Source organism: Pimephales promelas, chromosome 5, assembly GCF_988280905.1.
Source record: "Pimephales promelas chromosome 5, fPimPro1.hap1.1, whole genome shotgun sequence".
Taxonomy (NCBI): Eukaryota; Metazoa; Chordata; class Actinopteri; order Cypriniformes; family Leuciscidae; genus Pimephales; species Pimephales promelas.
The window spans coordinates 21644243-21664620 of NC_142773.1; the positions used below are offsets into that span (position 1 = coordinate 21644243).

Sequence of the window (20378 nt, forward strand, 5' to 3'; positions counted from 1 at the left end):
TATAATTGTATAATTTTGTAAAAAATAAGTAAATATATTTTGTAAAATAAATAATATATTATATTGTTTATATAAGAATTATACACAAATACATTTATTAAAATAAATGTTTTTTTTAAATATTTGAATTTAATACAATTTTTAAAATAATGATTAAATATAATGATTATTTCTGTATATTTATATATGATAATAATTATATACAAATAAATGTAGTAAGCAGATAAATAAATGTATTAATTTAAACATGTATTAATTAGCTTTATTTTATATTGGGTATAAATTAAGTATTATAATTGTCTGTGTGTATATGTGTGTGTGTGTATATATATATATATATATATTTAAATTATGTATTTTAATGCATTTATTTGTATGTAATTATTCTTTATATACAATTTATTTATTTATGTGTTTATTTATTTCACACACTGGTGAAGGTTAATACTGGATTCCAATCCACACAGATTTTAATGGTTCCATAAAAATGAATGTTGAAAAGTTGTGTTTTTTTCTATGCCCATTGTAGAACTATGGTGGTATGAGGCCTCCTCCAAACTCTCTTGGTGGTCCAGGCATGCCCGGAATGAACATGTGAGTACTTCAACATGAGATCATACCCTGTTGTCATTTATATAATCCCTTTAAACTGTGTTTGTTAACTTTTTTCTGTCTCTGTTCTGTTTTTCTATCCTTTGTACAGGGGACCTGGAGGACGTGGCCCCTGGCCAAACCCCAATGCTAACTCGGTAAGTTCATACATGCGCTGTGATCTGCATGTAACTTTGTGGCTGCAGACTAAGATGTGACATGCATTATTGCTGCATTGACCATATGTACCAAAGATTATATTCATATATCATAGTATTACCATTAAGTGTTGGAGTTTAATATTTTATTCTCATCAAAATAAACTGTATTCATATTTTTTTTGCTTGGGTTGACAGATAGCATACTCCTCCTCGTCTCCAGGCAACTATGTGGTGAGTACCAAACTTTAGTCAACATGAAATCATAATGAACTTTTTGTAGTATATATAAATTGTTTTATTGCATAAAATGAAGCAACTTACAAGCTGTCTTTGTAATATTTAATATCAAAAAATAACTTTTTTAGTTGATGTAAATCGATTCATCGTGAAATCGATTAATCACCCCTACAATAAAAGTAATTCTAAAATAAAATAAATTGTAAATGTGTGTGTCTATATATATATATATATATATATATATATAGACACACACATTTACAATTTATTTTATTTTAGAATTACTATATACAGTATATATATATATATATATATATATATATATATATATATATATATGTACACGCGTGTATACATACCTTTATGTTAGATACGATTAATCGTAATAAGTCTCCGTCACTGTCTCAAAAGTGTGTGCCAGCAATGTTCCAGTAGGAAAATAGTATACAATTAGTTGTGAATGTACTTCCATATTGACCACTCAGAGAGCATGTTGCAGAGATCTTTTGCTTTTCCCTTTGTTGTCTTTAGCTAAAAAAATAAATAAATAAATAAAACCTGCAGAATGTAGTGCTTCCCTTTGGAAACTAAAAGCATAACAAAGCACATATTAAAGTTTCTAAATGTATTGATTTTACTTGAGCAATTACTATCCTGCTTAGTTTTGCTCCTAGCATTGCCTCTCTTAAATATAAAATATCTGCACATTAGTCAAAGCGGCTTAATGGCTCCCCCGTGCCTAGTGTTTCTTTGTTTAAAAACTGCTCCTCTGGTAGTTCTGATAGTATTACACACTAAAAAAGCTTGGCTCATGTTTGTGCGTGTGTTTCCTCCCTCAGGGTCCTCCGGGAGGAGGTGGTCCACCAGGAACTCCCATAATGCCAAGCCCAGGAGGTAGAGTAGATCTATTCTGTCGCTCCCCCTTATGCATGTCATTCACACACTACACACTTGCTCTCACCTCGTCTCTATAATCGGCACAGCCGGAAACGGTTCTTGTCTCTCCAGGAAGAAAGATGCTCAGCACTTCACAAACACCCTATTTAACACCCTCTCCCTCCCTCCCTTCCTATCCAGCAGCCAATATCACTGCAAGGTTACCTGCACTTCCTCTGGCAGGAAAACAAAACATGTGACATCAGCTCCACCCCTCCCTCTACGTTAATGTAATTCCACTCCAAACGCTTGTGTTTGTGATGTTGAACCCCAGATTATGGGTCTGAGCTGTGTCTCCCCCTCCCTTTTTCTTTCACACTCTTTCTCGCACACAAGCCATAAATCATTAAAGGAACACATTTATTATGGTGATTAATCCAGTTCAACCATGTTCTGTATTGATCTAGTGTGCTGCTAAAGGATTGGCTATCTGGTCTCTGATTTGGAAGAAGTTGTGCTGGTCTTAGAAACAAACTTAAATGCCCTTCTGCTCTCTTCTTTTCTAGACTCCACAAACTCCAGTGAAAATATCTACACAATGATGAACCCTATTGGACCAGGAGGAAACAGACCCAATGTATGTATTTTCCAGAGCAATTATGCGATTGTTTCAATGTTTTTGAAAGAAATCTGAAGAATAATGTTCACCCAGGATAAATTCACAATTTGCAGTCATGTGACTACCTGGCGGGCAACAAACGCTGACAAAATGGCGACAAACAGTGGCCAGCCAGGGGAATTGCAGCCTTGCAAATTTCCAAAACTACAATCAATTAACTTTTTAGACCATATGTCAGTGAATGTTAAAATTATATATCAAGAAAATATTAACATATTCAGAAAGTGTGATCAATACACAGCACCCGCTGTTGTTTTCATTGTTTTGAAGTTGGCAAAGTTTCTACCAGACATGGAGTTTGGAGATATTTACATATATTTTATATAGAGAATCCATTACCTTTCACCGCACAAAAAAAAAATGAAAGCCTACAAAAGTACAGATAGCTATCTTTTTTTTTTTCAAGAGTGGATGGGTAAACAATGCTGTCGTATGGGATGTGAAAAACAGGAATATCTTCATAATCAAAGCAAAGGTCCATTTGCTAATGTTTGCAGCTATACACAAAGTGACATCTTTTCCATTGTATGATGAAGTCTTCATCTGAATATGTTCACCCTGCCTAAAAAAATACCAGTAAAAACGTATGCCAACTGTATCATATGTGGCTAGCAGGATGTCAAACATTGTAGCCTACCTGCTTATCCACTCCACATAGCATAGATTTATTATACGGCAGTAGGAAATACTGGATTCTGGTTGGTCAGGTATTTGTGTATCATGACTGCTAAGCTGTATAATTGGCTGCTGGTTGATTACCTTCATATGGGAGCTGTGCTAATCTAGTCAAGTCAGCTTTACTTATGTAGCGCTTTTTGCAATACAGATAGTTTCAAATTTGTGTAGCTGAAGTCAGTTCAGTGTTGATTCAGTTATCATCAATTATTAATTCAGTTCATTTCATCTATAAAGCAAGAAATGACGTCATTGTCCAGTTCAGTTCTCATACAACAGCGTCAGTACAGTCAGATCAATAATGTTGAATAGCTTGTGCTCATAACACTCTGTGGTCTCTTTCTTCTTACATAATATTATTTGAACTCAAATTAAAATTTTATGTACAATTATTTATTTATTTGCTTAAGTAGTCATGTAATAAGCTTTATAATGCCAGTTGGTCGTTATCTCAAAATAAATCCCTTTAGTCTGATTTAAGACCTGTCGGGATTTATTTGTAATAATGAGCTCCTAATTGTACATAAATGTCACGTTATGATCATTGCTTTCATAAAATGCATGCATGCTTTCAGAGAAATCAAAGGGGACATGTTCATCCTTTTCAAAATGTTTATATCTTGGATTCAATGATTGACACAGGGAAATGGATGTGGATGGTTGGTTGATTGTGATTGTGTTTTTCAGTTCCCCATGGGTCCCGGTCCAGATGGACCAATGGGTGGCATGGGTGGCATGGAACCCCATCATATGAACGGATCGTTAGGTAAGCATTCAGACTGCACTATTTTATTACACGGCATCTAAATAACGTCTAAATATGATTAATGAGCCACAAAAGGCCTTTTTTAATAATATATAAACATTTACTATGTTTATTTTTTTCAGGCTCTGGTGACATGGATGGGTTGCCAAAGGTAAGGAAGGTTTTAGTTTGCCAGTCAGTATTTTTTTTCCGCAAGCTTTTTCCACCAACATTCTCAACTGTCTTTGTCAAACATCTCTTTTGCTGCAGAACTCCCCCAACAACATGGCAGGCATGAACAACCCACCGGGCACACCGCGGGATGACGGAGAGATGGGAGGAAACTTCCTCAACCCATTCCAAAGTGAAAGTGTGAGTAGATTCTGACCCAAACCCAAAGACCTGCCACTCCCCTCACCTGCCAGTCATATACACTACTGTTCAAACATTTGGGGTCAAAAAGAAATTAATACTTTTATTTTGCAAAGACGCATTAAAGTGATCAGAAGTGACAGTAAAGACTTTCACATTGTTACAAAAAATTCTTTCAAATAAATTCTGATCTTTTTTTAATCAAAGAAACATCACGGTTTCCACATTATATAACATTGATAATGATAAGACATATTTATTGAGCATCAAATAAGCACATACGAATGATTTCTGAAGGATCATGTGACGAGTAATGACGAGGAAAATAACGAATAATGAAAAACTTGAGTAATGATGCCATGATGATTTTCAACTTTGCATCACAGGAGTAAAAACATTTTAAAATATATTTAAACAGAAAATGATTATTTTAAATTGTAATAACATTTCACAATATTTTTGTTTTTGCTGTATTTTTGATCAAATAAATGTTGGTGAGGATAAGAGACTTTCAAAATCATTAGGAAACCACTCCGACCCCAAACTTTGGAATGTTAGTGTAGCTCCTCCGCCCAGCAGGCACTCGAAAGGCCTCACATCCTGACCATGTTACTCAGAACAGAACAGAATATCCAATCAGTGGCAAATTGAAAAGAGTGATACACAATTATTTGATTTGTAAGTGTTACTGATTCAGTCCAAGAGTGAGTCCTGGAAATGGCTCTTGTTATAAAAGACCAGCAGTTTCCCGGACAAGTTTTCTGTCCTTTTGGTTGCTGCTTTGTCAACAATATTATAATAGTATTTTGGGACTGTGATGTCATAACCATCTTGTATTTCCTCCGTGTGGAGTTCTCATAATCTCACCTCCGATATATTCCCCCCTCCCCCCTTCTCTCTTTCCAGTATTCACCCAACATGACGATGAGTGTGTGATTTCTTCTTGGTTTATCATTTTGTTTGGGGTTTTCTTTTTTGTTTCGTTTTCAAACCCCCTTCGACTGCCCCGTTCCTTTTCAACCCCGTCCCCACTTCACGTCGGTCAACCACCGGCACCCTCTGCCCATGGAACTCTGGCTTTTTCTGCACAGCCTTCTGGGATGCCCCACGAGCAGAGGACTCACATGAAAGTGGCCCATCCCAGCTTGTGCAAAATGGCCAGCGGCAACAGGAAACAGCCCCAGAGCCACAGGAAGAGCTTGTTGACTGAATCTCCCTGCCTCCCGGACTTCCTCTCTGGTTCAGGACATTAACGGGGCTCAACACACATATGAAGGCAGGTGTGTGTGTGTTTGCGCGCGCGCGCGTGTGTGTGAGAGCAGCTTAACTGGGCTGCACACTTTATGATCTTTATGAACTCACTCCACTTTTTTTGACTCATTTTTTTTTTTTTTGTGGAAAATATCTGCACCTTTTTCCTCCATTTTATTTTGTAAATGCAAGAGGAAACTCATTCGGCAATGAGCGTTTTCATTATTCTGTGTATGTATTGTATTATTATCAATTGTTGATTTTATTTTTATTAATATTGTAATGATGGTTATTGATTAGGTTTTAATCTTTTTTTTTTTTTTGAAAGGGGCACATTGTATGTATGTAAACCATGAATTTGACCGAAAAAGCACACATCCATAATGCACAATAACGTGTCGTGACTTTTGCAGTAAGTCTACACCACGTTTTGTGTTTGCTGTGAAATCTTACCTCCTGCAGATTAAAAAGGTAGCGCACCTTTTATTCTACGTCTCTAGTATACAGGTTTCACTGTCCCTGTTGAGTGAAGGACCGAGGCCAAGAGGTGCGAGGCCCAAACCAGCAGCGACTTTAACCTCTCAGACCAGCATGTGTGTCTTGACCACACGTTTTGGAGTCTCAAACTATCTGTAGAGGGGAAGTGATGTCATACCAGAGCCGAAAACATGCAGTTATACTAGTAACCATTGCTAAACTTGACTCAAACACATGACACCGTGATTCACACCTTATTTATTCGTTGTTTTTGTTTGTTGATTTATCGCGCACACGTCTCGCATGCGACCCGTCAGGACATATTGTACACATGTAAATATGCCAGTCTAAGATACCTCCTGAAGATTTGTATCCTTCTGTCCCTCGCCAGAGACCCATATGCTTTCCTTTTGCATGAATCTGAACAGGTCACATGACATTTCACCACAAATGAGGTCCCCCTGGGCTCGGTGCTCAATATACTGGATACTTTTTCAGGTGTGGAACAAAATCCTCCTCCTCAAACACATCTTGTTAATTATGAGCCCTATACTACACCCAAGAGTGACACACACGCCCTGAAAAGTGAAGCCAAAACATTTTGATCGCCCCCTGGTGGTTGGCTGCGGTATAGGTCCTAAACCCCGCCCTCTCCATGTATCGAACGGGACGCGAGCCAAACTAAAAAAAAAATCCAATTATACTTCAATTAATATTTTCCCAAAGATGGGTTCTGTCATTTTAGGTAGTTCTCATCGTGCATGACGTATGCTCAAGAGTTTGATTTTCCAGTAAGTTTGGTTTTAGTTTGCGATTTAGTCTACGGGAGCGGCCCATTCTCAGGATCACTCCTGGATCACTCCTGACCTATTGAACGGCCATTTCTGAGCTATTTTGGCTTCATTTTTCTACAGTGGAAGAAAGTGGAGCCACGTCATCCATCTTTTTTTTACTGTCTATGATTACACTGCATATAATGTGCAAAAACATGCGATGTCAGCAACATCCAGACTTTTTCTAAACTTGAAATGAAATGAAGGGTAGGTAACATGACATCCAGGGACTACTGAATGAGGGATAAATGTGCCCGCCTGCCTTTTTCTCCCCCTCTCTCTCTCTGTTTTGTCTATTACATTGGGTATATCTGTTGTGTCCTTTAAACAAAATGTGTTTTTGGAGTTCTCAGTTAAGTGGTTATTAAGGGTCAGAAGGAACCGGTAAATATCAGAGCTAAATGCTAAAATCCTCCTGCTGATCACATACACACAGATTACTCATAAAGCACCGTTTTTTTTAGTTTTCCACAGCTCAACGACACGATGTACACCGAGAAACACACATTTATACAGTGTTTATCTTATTTTATTACTTTCTTTCTTTGTAAATACTGTAAAATGCATTTTGATATCATTGACATGTTTTGATATTTCAGTCACTACCAATGAATACTACGAGATCTTGGGGGTAGTTGGAAAAAAAAAAAATGTAAAGAGTCGCCATTCTCTGTCCTTGACTCTGTCCCACTGTACAGATGTACTAAATCATGCAAATGTAAAGATTTTGTCAGCCTCTACTTAGTAAACGACGTCTGAGCGCTCGTGTTTTAGGAAAGTAACCAGTACCGTTCGCTCCTCGTAGACCAGACACACGGGAGGATGCATCCGTTCTCTCTCGGACGTGTCCTCACTTTGCACTTTCCAGACAGCAGCCCACCTTTTAACACATTGCCTATGTGGACATACATGAACACAGGAAGTTGTCTCTTTATGTGCAAAAGGGACCACGCATTGCAAACTTTACTATGAAGGATTTTTATCTATTTAAATTTTAAAAAAATGAACAAAAAAAGGGTGAGGATTTAAAAAAAAATAATAATAAAACGGAGGGAAATGTCCTTGCCGTTCTCTTGAGATAGTGTTTTCTAGGTTGCAGTCTCTCTTCTCCTCGGCCAGTCCTCTGTATGTAAACCACTCACGTCGTTGGCCATCTCTGTAATTCTATTGTGACGCTGTACGATACTGTAACATTAGCGAAGAGACGAGGTGCGGAGGGGCTTCAGATGTGGGAAAGGAAAAAAAAAACCTCCACCGTTGTTCTTTCTGGCAAACGAAAAGCAGTATTGAGTATAAAGCAGTCTGTCTCCTGGGTTTGCTTTGTATTTCATGTTTAGGGTAGTTTGGATCCTTGTCTTAGGGACTCTTTCTGTCTTGTGTAGTAAATTAAGATGTTCTTTGTATGTTTCTTTATATTGTAAAGTTACTTTTAGATTTAAAAGTTGCTTATTAAAAAAAAGGATGGAAAAAGTGCTTCAATAATGTATTTTTTTGCTCTCTCTGATTTCTTTTTTTTCATGGAGTTGTTGCTTTTTTTTTTTTTTTTTTTTGCTTGTCCCTTCGTTGTAGATACAAAATTAAGACTAATAAAATAACATAACCCCTTTTACCAAGACTTCCTTCTCTCCCAGCTTTTAATTTATTAAAACCATTTATTTTGAAATGTGTGTTCTTTTTATGTGTTCTGTTCACTGCACCTGCTTACACACTACCGTTCAAACGTTTTTTTTAAAGTCTATGCTCACAAAATCGGCATTTTTAAAATCAAATATACTGTAAAACGGTAATATTGAGAAATTTTACAATTTCAAATGGCTGTTCTATTTGAATATATTTTCAAATGTATTTCTGTGATGATTTTCAGCATCATTACTTCAGGCTTCAGTGTCACATGATACTTTAGAAATCATTCTAATATGTTGATGTGCTGCTCAAGTAACAATTATATCAATGTTGAAAACTGTTGTGCTATCTTGTGGAAATAGTGATTTTTGTTTTCAGGATTCTGATGATTAGAAAGTTCAAAAGAACAGCTTTTATTTGATTAAGAAATATTTAATGCAAAATAAATATCTTTATAAAATAATCTGCATCTTGATCAATTTAATACGTCCTTGCTGAAGAAATATATATACAGTATATATATATATATATATTACATTAAACACTTAATGAGACATATTTAGATTGATTTTTAAGCCAGGATGCATTAAATTGGTCAATTGTCACTTTATATTCATCAAAGAATCCTGTTTTCAGCATTGATAATAATCCGTAAAGTTTCTTGAGCAGTAATAACTCCATTCCTTTAAATTCAGATTTGCAGTCACGGGAATAAATTCAACTTTTAAATCTATAAAAATAGAAGAAAAAAAAAAGTAAAATACCTAATAATATTACTGTATTTTTGATCAAATAAATATGCCTTGGTGAGCATAAGAGATTTTCCAAACTTTTTAATATATACACAGACTTCTGTGGGCAGAAACATTGTCTTGGTGTGTGTTATGTGGACAGGCTGTGCTGGCGAGGTTGGTTCTGTCACAGGTTTCTTGTTTCATCCTCTCTCTCTCTCTCTCTCTTCCCTTGAGAACTGAATGTACGGCACCAACATCAATCTCCCTGCAGGAAGTGCCCTCTCTGTGTGGCTGAAGAGGAGGATAGCCGTTATAAATCACCACTGCTTTTCTCTTAGGAAAGTGTGTGAATATTAATTAATACGGTGGAACAGCGACCCTTGGGCCGCAATTAATTTCAATTGAGCGGTGCCAGCGAGAAGTCATACAAACAGCATTAATGCTATTAAGTCTCCAAGGTTGTGATGTCCCTGAGGTATAGAAACATTTAAACTCCCAGTTTATACATGAGTCTCATCATGAAAAAGAAAGCGTTGATTGAAACGTCGCCTCCATGTAGATTTACCAGTGTCAGACATGGGAAAAACACTGCAATGCCAATTAATTATTAAAAAGGACTTTGAATTCAGTCCTCAGACGTCCATGAGCTCTAAATCATGTTTAAAGCGGCTACACAAGGTCACAATATTCACAACAAGTTTTCAATGATTTATTATCTCCTTAACTACCTTTTAAGCTTCAGCCTTCAGTAAACATGTAAGAGGCCATGGCATTTTGCGCAGTGACTCAAAAAGAGCATTACTTTAAACAGTTATACATATATACATTTTTCTTTTTAAATGATACTTAGCCTATAGGCCAATTCTAAAACTGTTTATGGTCCACCTACAACAATTAAATAGAAGTAGCATTGATATTATGAACCATGTCTGATCTTTTTATTGCTCATCCTTGGTGGTATTGGCTTATTCACAGAAAAGGTGCCATTGAGTTGTATCAGGTCAGGGGAAGAAGATGAGATGAGGCTTTATAACCACAAAAGAGCCATACGCGAGAAAGCAATGTAACAGTGTGCTAAAGCACAGCCAGCACCAGAAAGTGAACAACTGAAACTGAGGACTAATGCTGCATCCAAATAACACTTCGCTGCTATATAGTAGGAGAAGAACAGTGTGTGACAGAGAAAGAATGTCTGAATAACTTAATTTAAGTTATTTGGCCTAATTTTGTCGAGATTCTGAAGTGTGCATACGATGGACACATTTTTATTATCCCATGAGGCCACGGGAAAGCTTTTATAAACGACAGTGAATCGACCCAACTGACGCTGATAGTTCATGTAATAATGATAACATGAATGTAGAATGTCCGGGTTACATTCATATTACATCCATTAGGCCTACTATAAATGGGGGATAAAAATTATTATAAACTCATTCCACCACCGTTTAGGTAGCCTATAATTTCTGTCCCCAGGACATTGGATGTATAAATATGCATGAAAAATAACTCTAAAATACATTTAATTATTAAGCAAAGTGTCCTGAACATTATCTATCTGCAAAATTATACAAATATGTAATATAAACAAAAGCAGTTTATTCAGCAGTGAATAAGCCTCTTCTCCATTGATATCCATTAAAAAACACAGCCTATATAGTCTCTTTTCCTGTGTACACACAGCCGCAGCTTTAGCATTAGCCATTACGCTTTTTGGCTAAAAGTTGCAGGCTTGTCTTCTATAGCTTTGTGTTGCTTCACTAGCATTCATAAATACTCTCTCATGGCCTCATGGGATATAAAGTTTCCATCAACTGCACACTTCGGAAGAATTAGGTCTTCATTGACTTTTGGCCTACTGTGAATACTATATTCGGACATAAGCCTACTCTTGGCTTATGGCTCTTGGTTTTTCACATAGAATATAGTAGAGAAGTATTCGATTTCAGACACATGTTACAAGTTCATTAAAAAACAACTGAAACTAAACTAATCAGGCTGAAATTTACATGCTGTTAACATGTAATTACAGTATGATAAAGCAACAAATGGGATTCCCTATGTGGGTCAGTTTTTAAAACTACTTTCAATCTTAAACCTGTTCTGCATTGAATCTATCACAGAAAGTTATAAATTCGAATGGCCAACACATTGAAATTAAGTGAGTAGATTTTTGTTTCATCAAACTGTTGCAGAGTAAATCATAATAAATAACTAACATCCTCCACACCGCAGGTGGCGCTGTGTCTGTGAGATCACTTGTGATCGGGTTCAAAGGTTGTTTCGTTTCAGCATCCTCGTGTTAGTGCTGTGACGCTGTAAACTTCTACTATTGAGGATCGAATACACCAAGTAAGATCACTCTTTCTGAGCTGTGATAAAGAGTTATAATTTATTTATTTTATGGAGATGCACCACATATTCTTGTTATGAGGAACGTTATACTCAAATTTTATGAGATTCAGTGATTTGGTTGGTACACTCTTATGTTGATCTCTAGACTGTTAGAGCATAATGAACGTGTCCGCATGATGCCATCTGATATGACACTTACTGGGTTAAATCGTAATCTTGTATTATTTTATATGTTATAACGTCGTGCTTTATGTCTCGTGTGAGTTTTTGATGTTGTGTAACGTTACGTATGTTTCTTTAAAAGAGTCTGTCGAACAGACCGTGGGTAGTTGTAGATGTACAGTATGTCAAGATACAATTCCCCATTTCTTGTATGTTTGTAGTGGTTTAGTTTGTATATGGAAAACACTAAGCTAGTGCACTGAATTATAATAATTGTTTAAAATATAAATGTTATTCTGCACCGCTCTACCCTCAAAATCCAATAATAATGTTATATTTTGCTGTAGATGATGGGTAAACAGCAGCGAAGTTACACCAATAATGCAGCTCTTTTGTGTTTATTCTACACATATTATTAATTGCATAATTTATCCTGGACAAAACGAAATTTTAATCATATTTTGAATGTTTCCATGTACAAAAAAACACTTCTCATCCAGAGTGCAAAATTGTAGACACTTGTGCAGTCTACACACACACAAACAGACACTTAACTGAAATCCCCCTCAGTACATTTATTTCACTGAAAAAAACTAAATGTTATGCTTATTGTTGTCATTCAGTTTTGAAGCCCAGGATCACAATTGAGACCCCAAATTTCAGAACACCAGAGGTTTAAAGAATTGTCTATTTTTCTGCAGTCATGTCGTACACTTGCATCAGCTGCCGTGTGCAGTTCTCTGATGGCGAGGTCCAGCGGGCGCATTATAAAACAGACTGGCACCGCTACAATCTGAAGAGAAAGGTTGCAGATATGCCTCCAGTCACCGCAGAAAACTTTGAGGTGCGAGTGATGGCACAACGGGCTGCCGCTGAGCAGCAGAGCCAGGGCGATGGACACGGATCGGCCTACTGCGCCACCTGCAACAAAAAGTTCTCCACTGACAACGCCTACACCAATCATATTCAGTCCAACAAGCACCAGCAGGCTGAGAGGAAAGCCCTGGCCGCCGCCCAGGAGACTGTCCAGCGAATGAACGAGAAGAATCTGGAGAAAGGGGCGGGGCTAGACAAAGATGCACAGAATGAAGCGCTTCAGAAAGCACTCATGGAGCAGCAGAGACACACCCCCTCTAAAGCCACACCCACAGAGAAACGGGTCAGGCAGCGGCCCGATAAACCGCCTCGCCTGCAGTGGTTCGAACAGCAGGCCAAGAAGATCACAGAAGAGGAAGGTGAAGAAGAAGAGGAGGAGGAAGGTATGAATGATTAAAAAAAAAACACGGATACAGAAATTGCTGTCATTATTATGTTTGTTTTCTTGCACAGTTGAAATTTTAAAGACAATTCATATTCACTAATATTAACAATTTAACTGCACTGACACTATCAGATGTAACTTTTACATTAACTTTTTGTTATTGAACAGAATTGAATAATCATTAAACTGAATTAAAACAGCATTGAACAAAACTGAGCTGAAAATAGTGACTTGTTTTATGAAGAACTGGTTTATAGCTGAAATCGAATGTTTCATAATTGACGAACTTTGCAAAATTCATACTCAATTGAATCTAGATTAATTTGACAACATTAAAACTGTAATTGTCCTGTTTAATAATGTGAAGCTGCTTTGAAACAATATGTATGGTATGAAGCCCTATATAAGTAAATGTGACTTGATTGGCTTTGCTTTGAAACTGCTAGCTAGTTAAGAGTGTTTGTTTTTCTTTGAAGAATGGGAGGATGTTGATGAGAATATGGATGATGATGATGATGAGGATGAAGAGGAGATGGAGGAGGCCTCTACATCTGGGGCAGCTCTGGCCCCTGGTGCAGTCCCAGTGTCAGACTGTCTGTTCTGTGGACATCATTCACGCACGCTCTCCCGAAACATGGCTCACATGACCAAAACACACAGCTTCTTCCTCCCAGATATTGAGTATCTGGTCGACATTAGAGGGCTTCTTTTATACCTGGGTGAGCCAGAGAGTGAACTGAAGTTATGAACCGTTTTTAGAAGTTGGTCTTTGAAAATGTTTCTGCCATTTAATCTTTGTGTTTCTCCATGTATTTTTCTCTAGGAGAGAAGGTTGGTGTTGGTAAGGTGTGCCTATGGTGTAATGAAAAGGGCAAGTCATTCTACTCTACAGAAGCAGTTCAGGCACACATGACCGACAAGAGTCACTGCAAACTCTTCACAGACGGAGACGCAGCGCTTGAGTTCGCAGACTTCTACGACTTCAGGTACATGGGCATCTGTTAATATCCTCTGACCAGATGTTTTGTTGGATTGACATTAGGGCTGTCAAACGATTAATCACATCCAAAATAAAAGTTTGTGTTTACATAATATATGTGGGTGCACTGTGTATAATTATTTTATATATATATAAATACACACACGTGCTTGTATATATTTAAAAATATTTTCATGTATATACTGTATATAGATTTATATATAATTTATATTATATATAAATATAAATATTTTACATATAAATAATATTTTTTTCTTAAAATATACATGGATGTGTGTGTGTGTGTGTATATATATATATATATATATATATATATATATATATATATATATACACACAAAATAATTATACACAGTGCACCCACATATATTATGTAAACACAAACTTTTATTTTGGATGCGATTAATCGTTTGACAGCCCTAATTGACATTTCATATTACATGATTTCTAATAATCAGTTAAATGGAAAAAAAGTATATTTGCTGTTAATAGACTCACCATCAGGCCATCCAAGATGTAAGTGTCTTTTTTTTTTTCTTCAGTAGAACGAAGATTTTTAGTTTAAATCGGGCTTTTAGCTGAAACCGTGGTCTTTGTTGATTCATGGTGCAAGTCAATGGCTACCCTCACATTGAGAGTCAAAGAAACATATACAGGCAAATCAAATTTAATACCTGTGGCACCTACGCTACGATTCATTGAGGTCTTATGAGGCAAAATGATCAGTTTGTGCAAGAAACAGAACATTATTTACAACATTATATTACCTATAATCCACAGCCTCTGCAAACAGTCCTGAGTGCATTTAGGGCAGTCATTTAAGGACTATATTACTTTCATATTTTCAAAGCAAACGACAGTCATTCAAGGACAACTCCGGCGCAAAATGAACCTTTGGTCTAATTACACATTGCTACCTAGTCAACCGTTATCTGAGATTTGTTTTCATGATTGCCGAATGTAAATAGTTTTATCTCTAAAAACAGTTTAGCCTATAACGCTAGTATAATGCTTGTATATGGGGCATAGAGTAATGACAAATAAAAATCGCTTGTTATTACCACTAACAAGGCTCAAAATAGCCCCACACCAACACGCCAGCATAACGAGGGTCCCTACATTCAAACCGAAGCATTGAGAACTTTGTCAGTATCCATACAGTTTAATAAGAAGATATTTTATACACACAGTCAACTTCGCGAATACAGGAAGAAGCCATCTTAGAAAAATAGTCTCTACCAGTCAATCTACGAACGCCGATCCAAGTGCGCTGAACTGTGCAAAATCTCATATGGTCCGTTGTTTCCGGAAGAAACACAAACACGAACCGTTTTCTTCTCTTCAATATGTACACGTAGCCTACTGTTCGCGCTCACCTTATCACCTTATTTACATCTCACCAGCGCACATGGATCCGCGTTCGTAGATCGACTGGTAGAGACTATTTTTCTAAGATGGCTTCTTCCTGTATTTGCGAAGTTGTCTGTGTGTATAAAATATCTTCTTATTAAACTGTATGGACACTGACAAAGTTCTCAATGCTTCGGTTTGAATGTAGGGACCCTTGTTATGCTGTCGTGTTGGTGTGGGGCTATTTTGAGCCTTGTTAGTGGCAATAACAAGTGATTTTTATTTGTCATTACTCAATGCCCTGTATACTAGCATTATACTAGCATTATACTAGCGTTATAGGCTAAACTGTTTTTAGAGATAAAACTATTTACATTCGGCAATCATGAAAACAAATCTCAGATAACGGTTGACTAGGTAACAACGTGTAATTAGACCAAAGGTTCATTTTGCACCGGAGTTGTCCTTTAACACAGTATGTGCGAGAGCAAATTCGCCTGTGAGCTGACGCTGTGATTTTTTTACAACAGAGGCAAGATGTGCGTGTTGTATTGTTCATCAAAGTTCGCTTGTGCTTATCCTGGATGCTGTAACCTATATAGAAAATTATGATTACGTTTGCTGGTGCGATCTCAATCGGGAAGATAGAGTTTTCACAGATTGAGCTCCTGTGTACAAGTCATTATGTGACAGGAAGTACTCAGTTTGCAGAGGCTGTGGATTACAGGTAATAGTGTTGTAAATAATGTTCTGTTCTACTGAAGAAAAAAAGACATCCAGTACATCTTGGATGGCCTTAGTGTGAGTAAATCAACAATTTTTCAGTGAACTATCTGTTTTATGAGGTTAAACAAACTATGGTAACAATATGACAGTGGACAATGTTTTTACAGTATTTAGTCATCTTGCTTGGTGTTAAATTCTATATATTCTAATACAGGGCTCACAAAATTTTGGCACTGTTCAGATTTTGGTAACCCATAATGAATTGTACTAGCCCAAATAAAATGACAATTTTGAAAGTTGGAAATTGGTTGGGAGTCAAAACATCAATCAAAAACTTTTTCAAAACACACATCCACAATCGGATAAAAAATAATCAAATTAGAATCACCAATACAGATATGCATCTGATTCTAACTGAATTGAAATTTGTGTGAACAGTATGGGAAATGAATCTGTCTGAATCAGAGATATCAACTGAAGGCACAGAGGAGGAAATGCCACTCGATGTTGAGGTGTCTCCATCAGCTTTCTCCTCTTGTGAATCGTGTTTCAGGTGTCTTGAACCTATTCCAGAAAACATCCAGGAACTAAATGTCGTAGAAACAAAAAGATTATATGAAATATGTAAAGAAATAATGAGGCTTTGACACTTTTCTCTGAAGATTGTAAGCATCAGGAGTTTTGAAAACACTGTCACCTTTTGGCTGGTCAAATTTATAGCAGACATATTAGAGCACGCAGCCATCTGTTGTTTTAATGCCTGACAATGCTAAAAGTGTTCATTTTCTGATGGGATAATTCACATATTTAAGTGTAGCAATAAATGATAATAATAACAGATTTTTTTGAGGCAAATAAATGGTGCTCTAAATATGGTTTATATAGCAGAATATATGTTTGTCAAGTCACCTTTATTTATGTAGCACTTTTTACAATACAGATTTTTTTGTTTCAAAACAGCTTTACAGTGATAGTGTAGCATTCTTGTGAAAGTTGAGCATTCATTTTTATTGATCATGTGTTTTTCTCTTAAAACCGGGACAGAGATTCATGAGAAATTGTGCTGCGGATAAATCAGCATGATCAAAAACTTGTCATATTTTTTCTTAAAAAGCAGACTGGTTTATGCATTTTGGTTGGCCGACTGGAAAACTCAATAGCCCCGGGAAGTCTGGCTAGCGATTTTGCGAGCCCTGTAATACATTTTTAACATTTGAAGTTGTATGTATTACTTTAGGTACAGTGTTATTTTAGTTTTTAATAAACAAACAATAGATAGAGCCATGTCCTCGCCCTACATTGGTTTTCTTTTTGCTAAAAAAATTACTCTGTGTTATTGTATCAACAAGTATAAAATGAATAAAAAATGTTGTGGCTTTTTATATGTAAAAAATAATTCTCTTCTGAATTAGTAATGTAGATAGAAATAGTGTTCCCCACCATTACTGAGTTTCTAGCTTTAAGTACAAACTTCATCAGACCCATTAGAAGTAATAAAATATTTTATTTTTAATGTAAGTAATAATTCTTGTCCTTCTAAAATGACAGGAGCAGTTATCCTGATGCTAAAGATGGAGATGATGTGGAGATGAAGGATGGTGAACTGCCTGATGAAAAGACTGTAGATATTGACGACGAGACGCTGGAGCTCACTTTGCCATCAGGTACTGATTGACAGCTGTATTTACAGTTGTTGTAAGAATATTACAAGTTAGTGTTGGGCGATATGCTCCATTTTCATATCGTCCTATCGTCAGCCTGTGAGATCGGCGATACACGATAGTATCGTGAGGGGGCGGGGCTAACATTTGATTATTAACTTGATTATTTAGCCTACTCATTAATTTGCTTGTTTTATTAGCCTACTTCGATTTATATACGATAATCTTTTTTCTATTTTGCTAGCAAAGGTGGAGTGTTTATTAATAAGATCAGGTTATTTCCTGGTATAGTGAGGTAAAAAAAAAGAGATCCTAATCCTTTTGTTTGTCAACGGGAAATTTACGGACACATTAGCCTATCCTCATGCCGTTACATGCAGCATTTTGACTAGGGCCTATTTCTGCACGAGATGAAAACACGTTTTAATAATTTCTTGGGTCAGAAAAAGTCGGAGTTTGCGATATGTGCCCCCCTAGCAGTGCGCTCTCTGCGCACTTCACATGCGCACTTCAGTAAGCACGAAGTACGCGGGTTAATGTGTTTTAAATGCCGGGAGAAACAAGAGCAAGGGCCAAACGTCTAGCTGAGTCGATCGGTTTACTTATACTTATGACTTGACTCTGATAAAGGAAACGTTTACATGACCACATGCATTGTCAAGTTTATTCAACATTATCAGGTTAAGAACGTCGTCGCATGTAAACGCGCTCAATCTCTGAAAGTGAAAGTAAAAACGTACTGCTTTCGCCATCTGCATTAACGCCGCGTTCCCTCAGAGACGATGATGATAACGGTAATATAATACTATTTTAGTGATATTATTATAAATACTATTTAGTAATTTTATTGTTTTTAGTGTTAGTGTCATTAAACGTTTTGTTAATGTGTTACGGAAACAAATTACTGACGAACAACGATGCCGTTTTCATCTTGGATCTGTAGGAAATTGAATTTTGCGTCTGTTAAAACGAGCACACTTGATAATTTGTGAATGGATCACCTTGCAATTAAATTTTGATGTGGGATGTTTTTTAGTCTGTTTTAAAAACATTCTCTTTGAGGAGTCCTCATTAGTGGGTGTCGGTGTTGTTGCAATTGTTATGAGGATGATTGTAAATTTAGGCAAGGCAAATTAATTGTAGTTCCTAATATTAATTTAATAACAATACTAGCTTTATAATAATAATAGGCCTAATAATAATAATTTAATACATTATGGTAAAACGAGCCAATTATCGTATTGATATCGTCAAAGGCATCTGCCATCGGCGATATCTCAGACTATCGTCGATACACGATACTATCGTCTATCGGCACAACCCTATGGTGTGGCATAGGATAGCTGTCACAACGAGCGAGAAAGGTTGACATGGAGCTTGTTAAATCTCGAATCACACATTTAAAATACATGCAGAACAGACGACAGTCTGCTGGCAAAAAAGAACGCGACAGAGCAAAAAATGTCCCGTTTGGAAGATGTACACCTAATTGATTGTACATCAGGCTTTCACTCTTGAAAGTCAGTTTCTCACAGTGTGAACATTTAACTCTGAATACTTTAAACTGCATATTATAGGACCAAACTGTTTTTGCTTTGTGTTCCAGGTGCTAAGATTGGGCACCGCTCCCTAATGAGGTACTATAAGCAGAGGTTTGGTGTTCAGAGGGCACTGGTTCCTGCACACAACCAGAAGGCTGTTGGTCGAGTCCTTAAACAGTACAGAGCTCTCGGTTGGGCAGGAGATTTCGGTAAGTTGCATGTTACTGTGCTAAATATTTTAGTAATGGTCCAGACGTAGAGTAATCCAACATTTTGATTTTGTAAGATCATGTGGTTCTACCAGTCTTCCACTGCTAGTTAACTTATTTCTGCACCACTGAGTGTTTAAAACATGCCTTCTTTTACAGGTAAGGGCTTCATGAGCCAGCAGCAGAAGGACATGCAGTATGTACAAAGGATGAAGTCCAAGTGGATGCTGAAGACCGGCATGAGCAATAACTCCACCAAACAGACCCATTTCAGACTTCAAGTCATGTTCTAAATCGGTAGACATTAGACTTGAGCGTCAGTAGACCTCAACTTTTCAGAGTTAATAACAGTAGTAGAGTCTAACATGAGATTCATCTGTGTATACTGATTCAGCTGGGATGTTAACTGCTGCTAATATTAAATCAGAATGACTTGGAAATAAAACCAATGTCACAAATAAAGGTGGAACGTCATACAAACGTGATATGAGGAAACATTGTGCTTTAGATATCTGGAGATCCAAATCATGTGCTGCTCAAGCATCAATGTGGGATTGCTACTTTTGCTTTTGTAGAGTATTCATAATGACCTTTATTGTTTAAAATCGTACTGCTTGTAAAAGATTTAATAAAATATAAAAAGATACTAATTATACATACAACTTCTGTATCATAATTCTGTGTGAATTGTTAATAAAATTAGCGATGTCTGTCTTGGGTGTTTAGGATTTCTTTCAGAAAATAAATATAAATAAGTAGAGCCTATTAAAACTTATAGGAAATTATTGTTTTTATAATATTGTATAAATAATGAAAAGGTACATGTATTATACAGGAACCAAACGCTAATTCTAGTACT

The 20378-nt window shown here is 36.6% G+C and overlaps 2 protein-coding genes across 4 annotated transcripts in view; both read left to right on the plus strand.

The window, feature by feature from the left end:
* The window catches only part of LOC120465097 (single-stranded DNA-binding protein 2), a 70784-nt gene extending 62272 nt beyond the window's left edge, over positions 1–8512 (plus strand). For 2 of the 3 annotated variants that reach the window (XM_039654717.2, XM_039654718.2), the window contains 9 exons: positions 530–594; positions 704–749; positions 948–983; positions 1829–1883; positions 2432–2502; positions 3907–3985; positions 4108–4136; positions 4235–4336; positions 5243–5439. In XM_039654717.2, coding sequence (XP_039510651.1) covers positions 530–594; positions 704–749; positions 948–983; positions 1829–1883; positions 2432–2502; positions 3907–3985; positions 4108–4136; positions 4235–4336; positions 5243–5272 — 513 coding nt within the window. In that variant the 3' untranslated portion in view covers positions 5273–5439. Of the gene's footprint in view, positions 1–529; positions 595–703; positions 750–947; positions 984–1828; positions 1884–2431; positions 2503–3906; positions 3986–4107; positions 4137–4234; positions 4337–5242 lie in introns of all 3 variants that reach the window. The other variant, XM_039654715.2, reaches the window with a different exon arrangement.
* Positions 8513–11475: 2963 nt separating this feature from the next.
* On the plus strand, positions 11476–20233 carry znf622 (zinc finger protein 622). The gene is made up of 7 exons (XM_039654709.2): positions 11476–11606; positions 12473–13030; positions 13509–13751; positions 13856–14018; positions 17657–17772; positions 19376–19519; positions 19679–20233. The coding sequence occupies exons 2-7, from the start codon at positions 12475–12477 to the stop codon at positions 19810–19812; spliced, it is 1356 nt and encodes a 451-aa protein (XP_039510643.2). The 5' UTR covers positions 11476–11606; positions 12473–12474; the 3' UTR covers positions 19813–20233.
* Positions 20234–20378: the final 145 nt, after the last annotated feature.

Coding starts and splice junctions, on each gene's coding strand:
- znf622 (XM_039654709.2), top strand. CDS start 12,475: ATGTCGTACACTTGCATCAGCTGCCGTGTGCAGTTCTCTGATGGCGAG. Junction 13,752..13,855: donor AGGGCTTCTTTTATACCTGG/GTGAGCCAGAGA, acceptor ATTTTTCTCTAG/GAGAGAAGGTTGGTGTTGGT. Junction 17,773..19,375: donor GGAGCTCACTTTGCCATCAG/GTACTGATTGAC, acceptor TTTGTGTTCCAG/GTGCTAAGATTGGGCACCGC.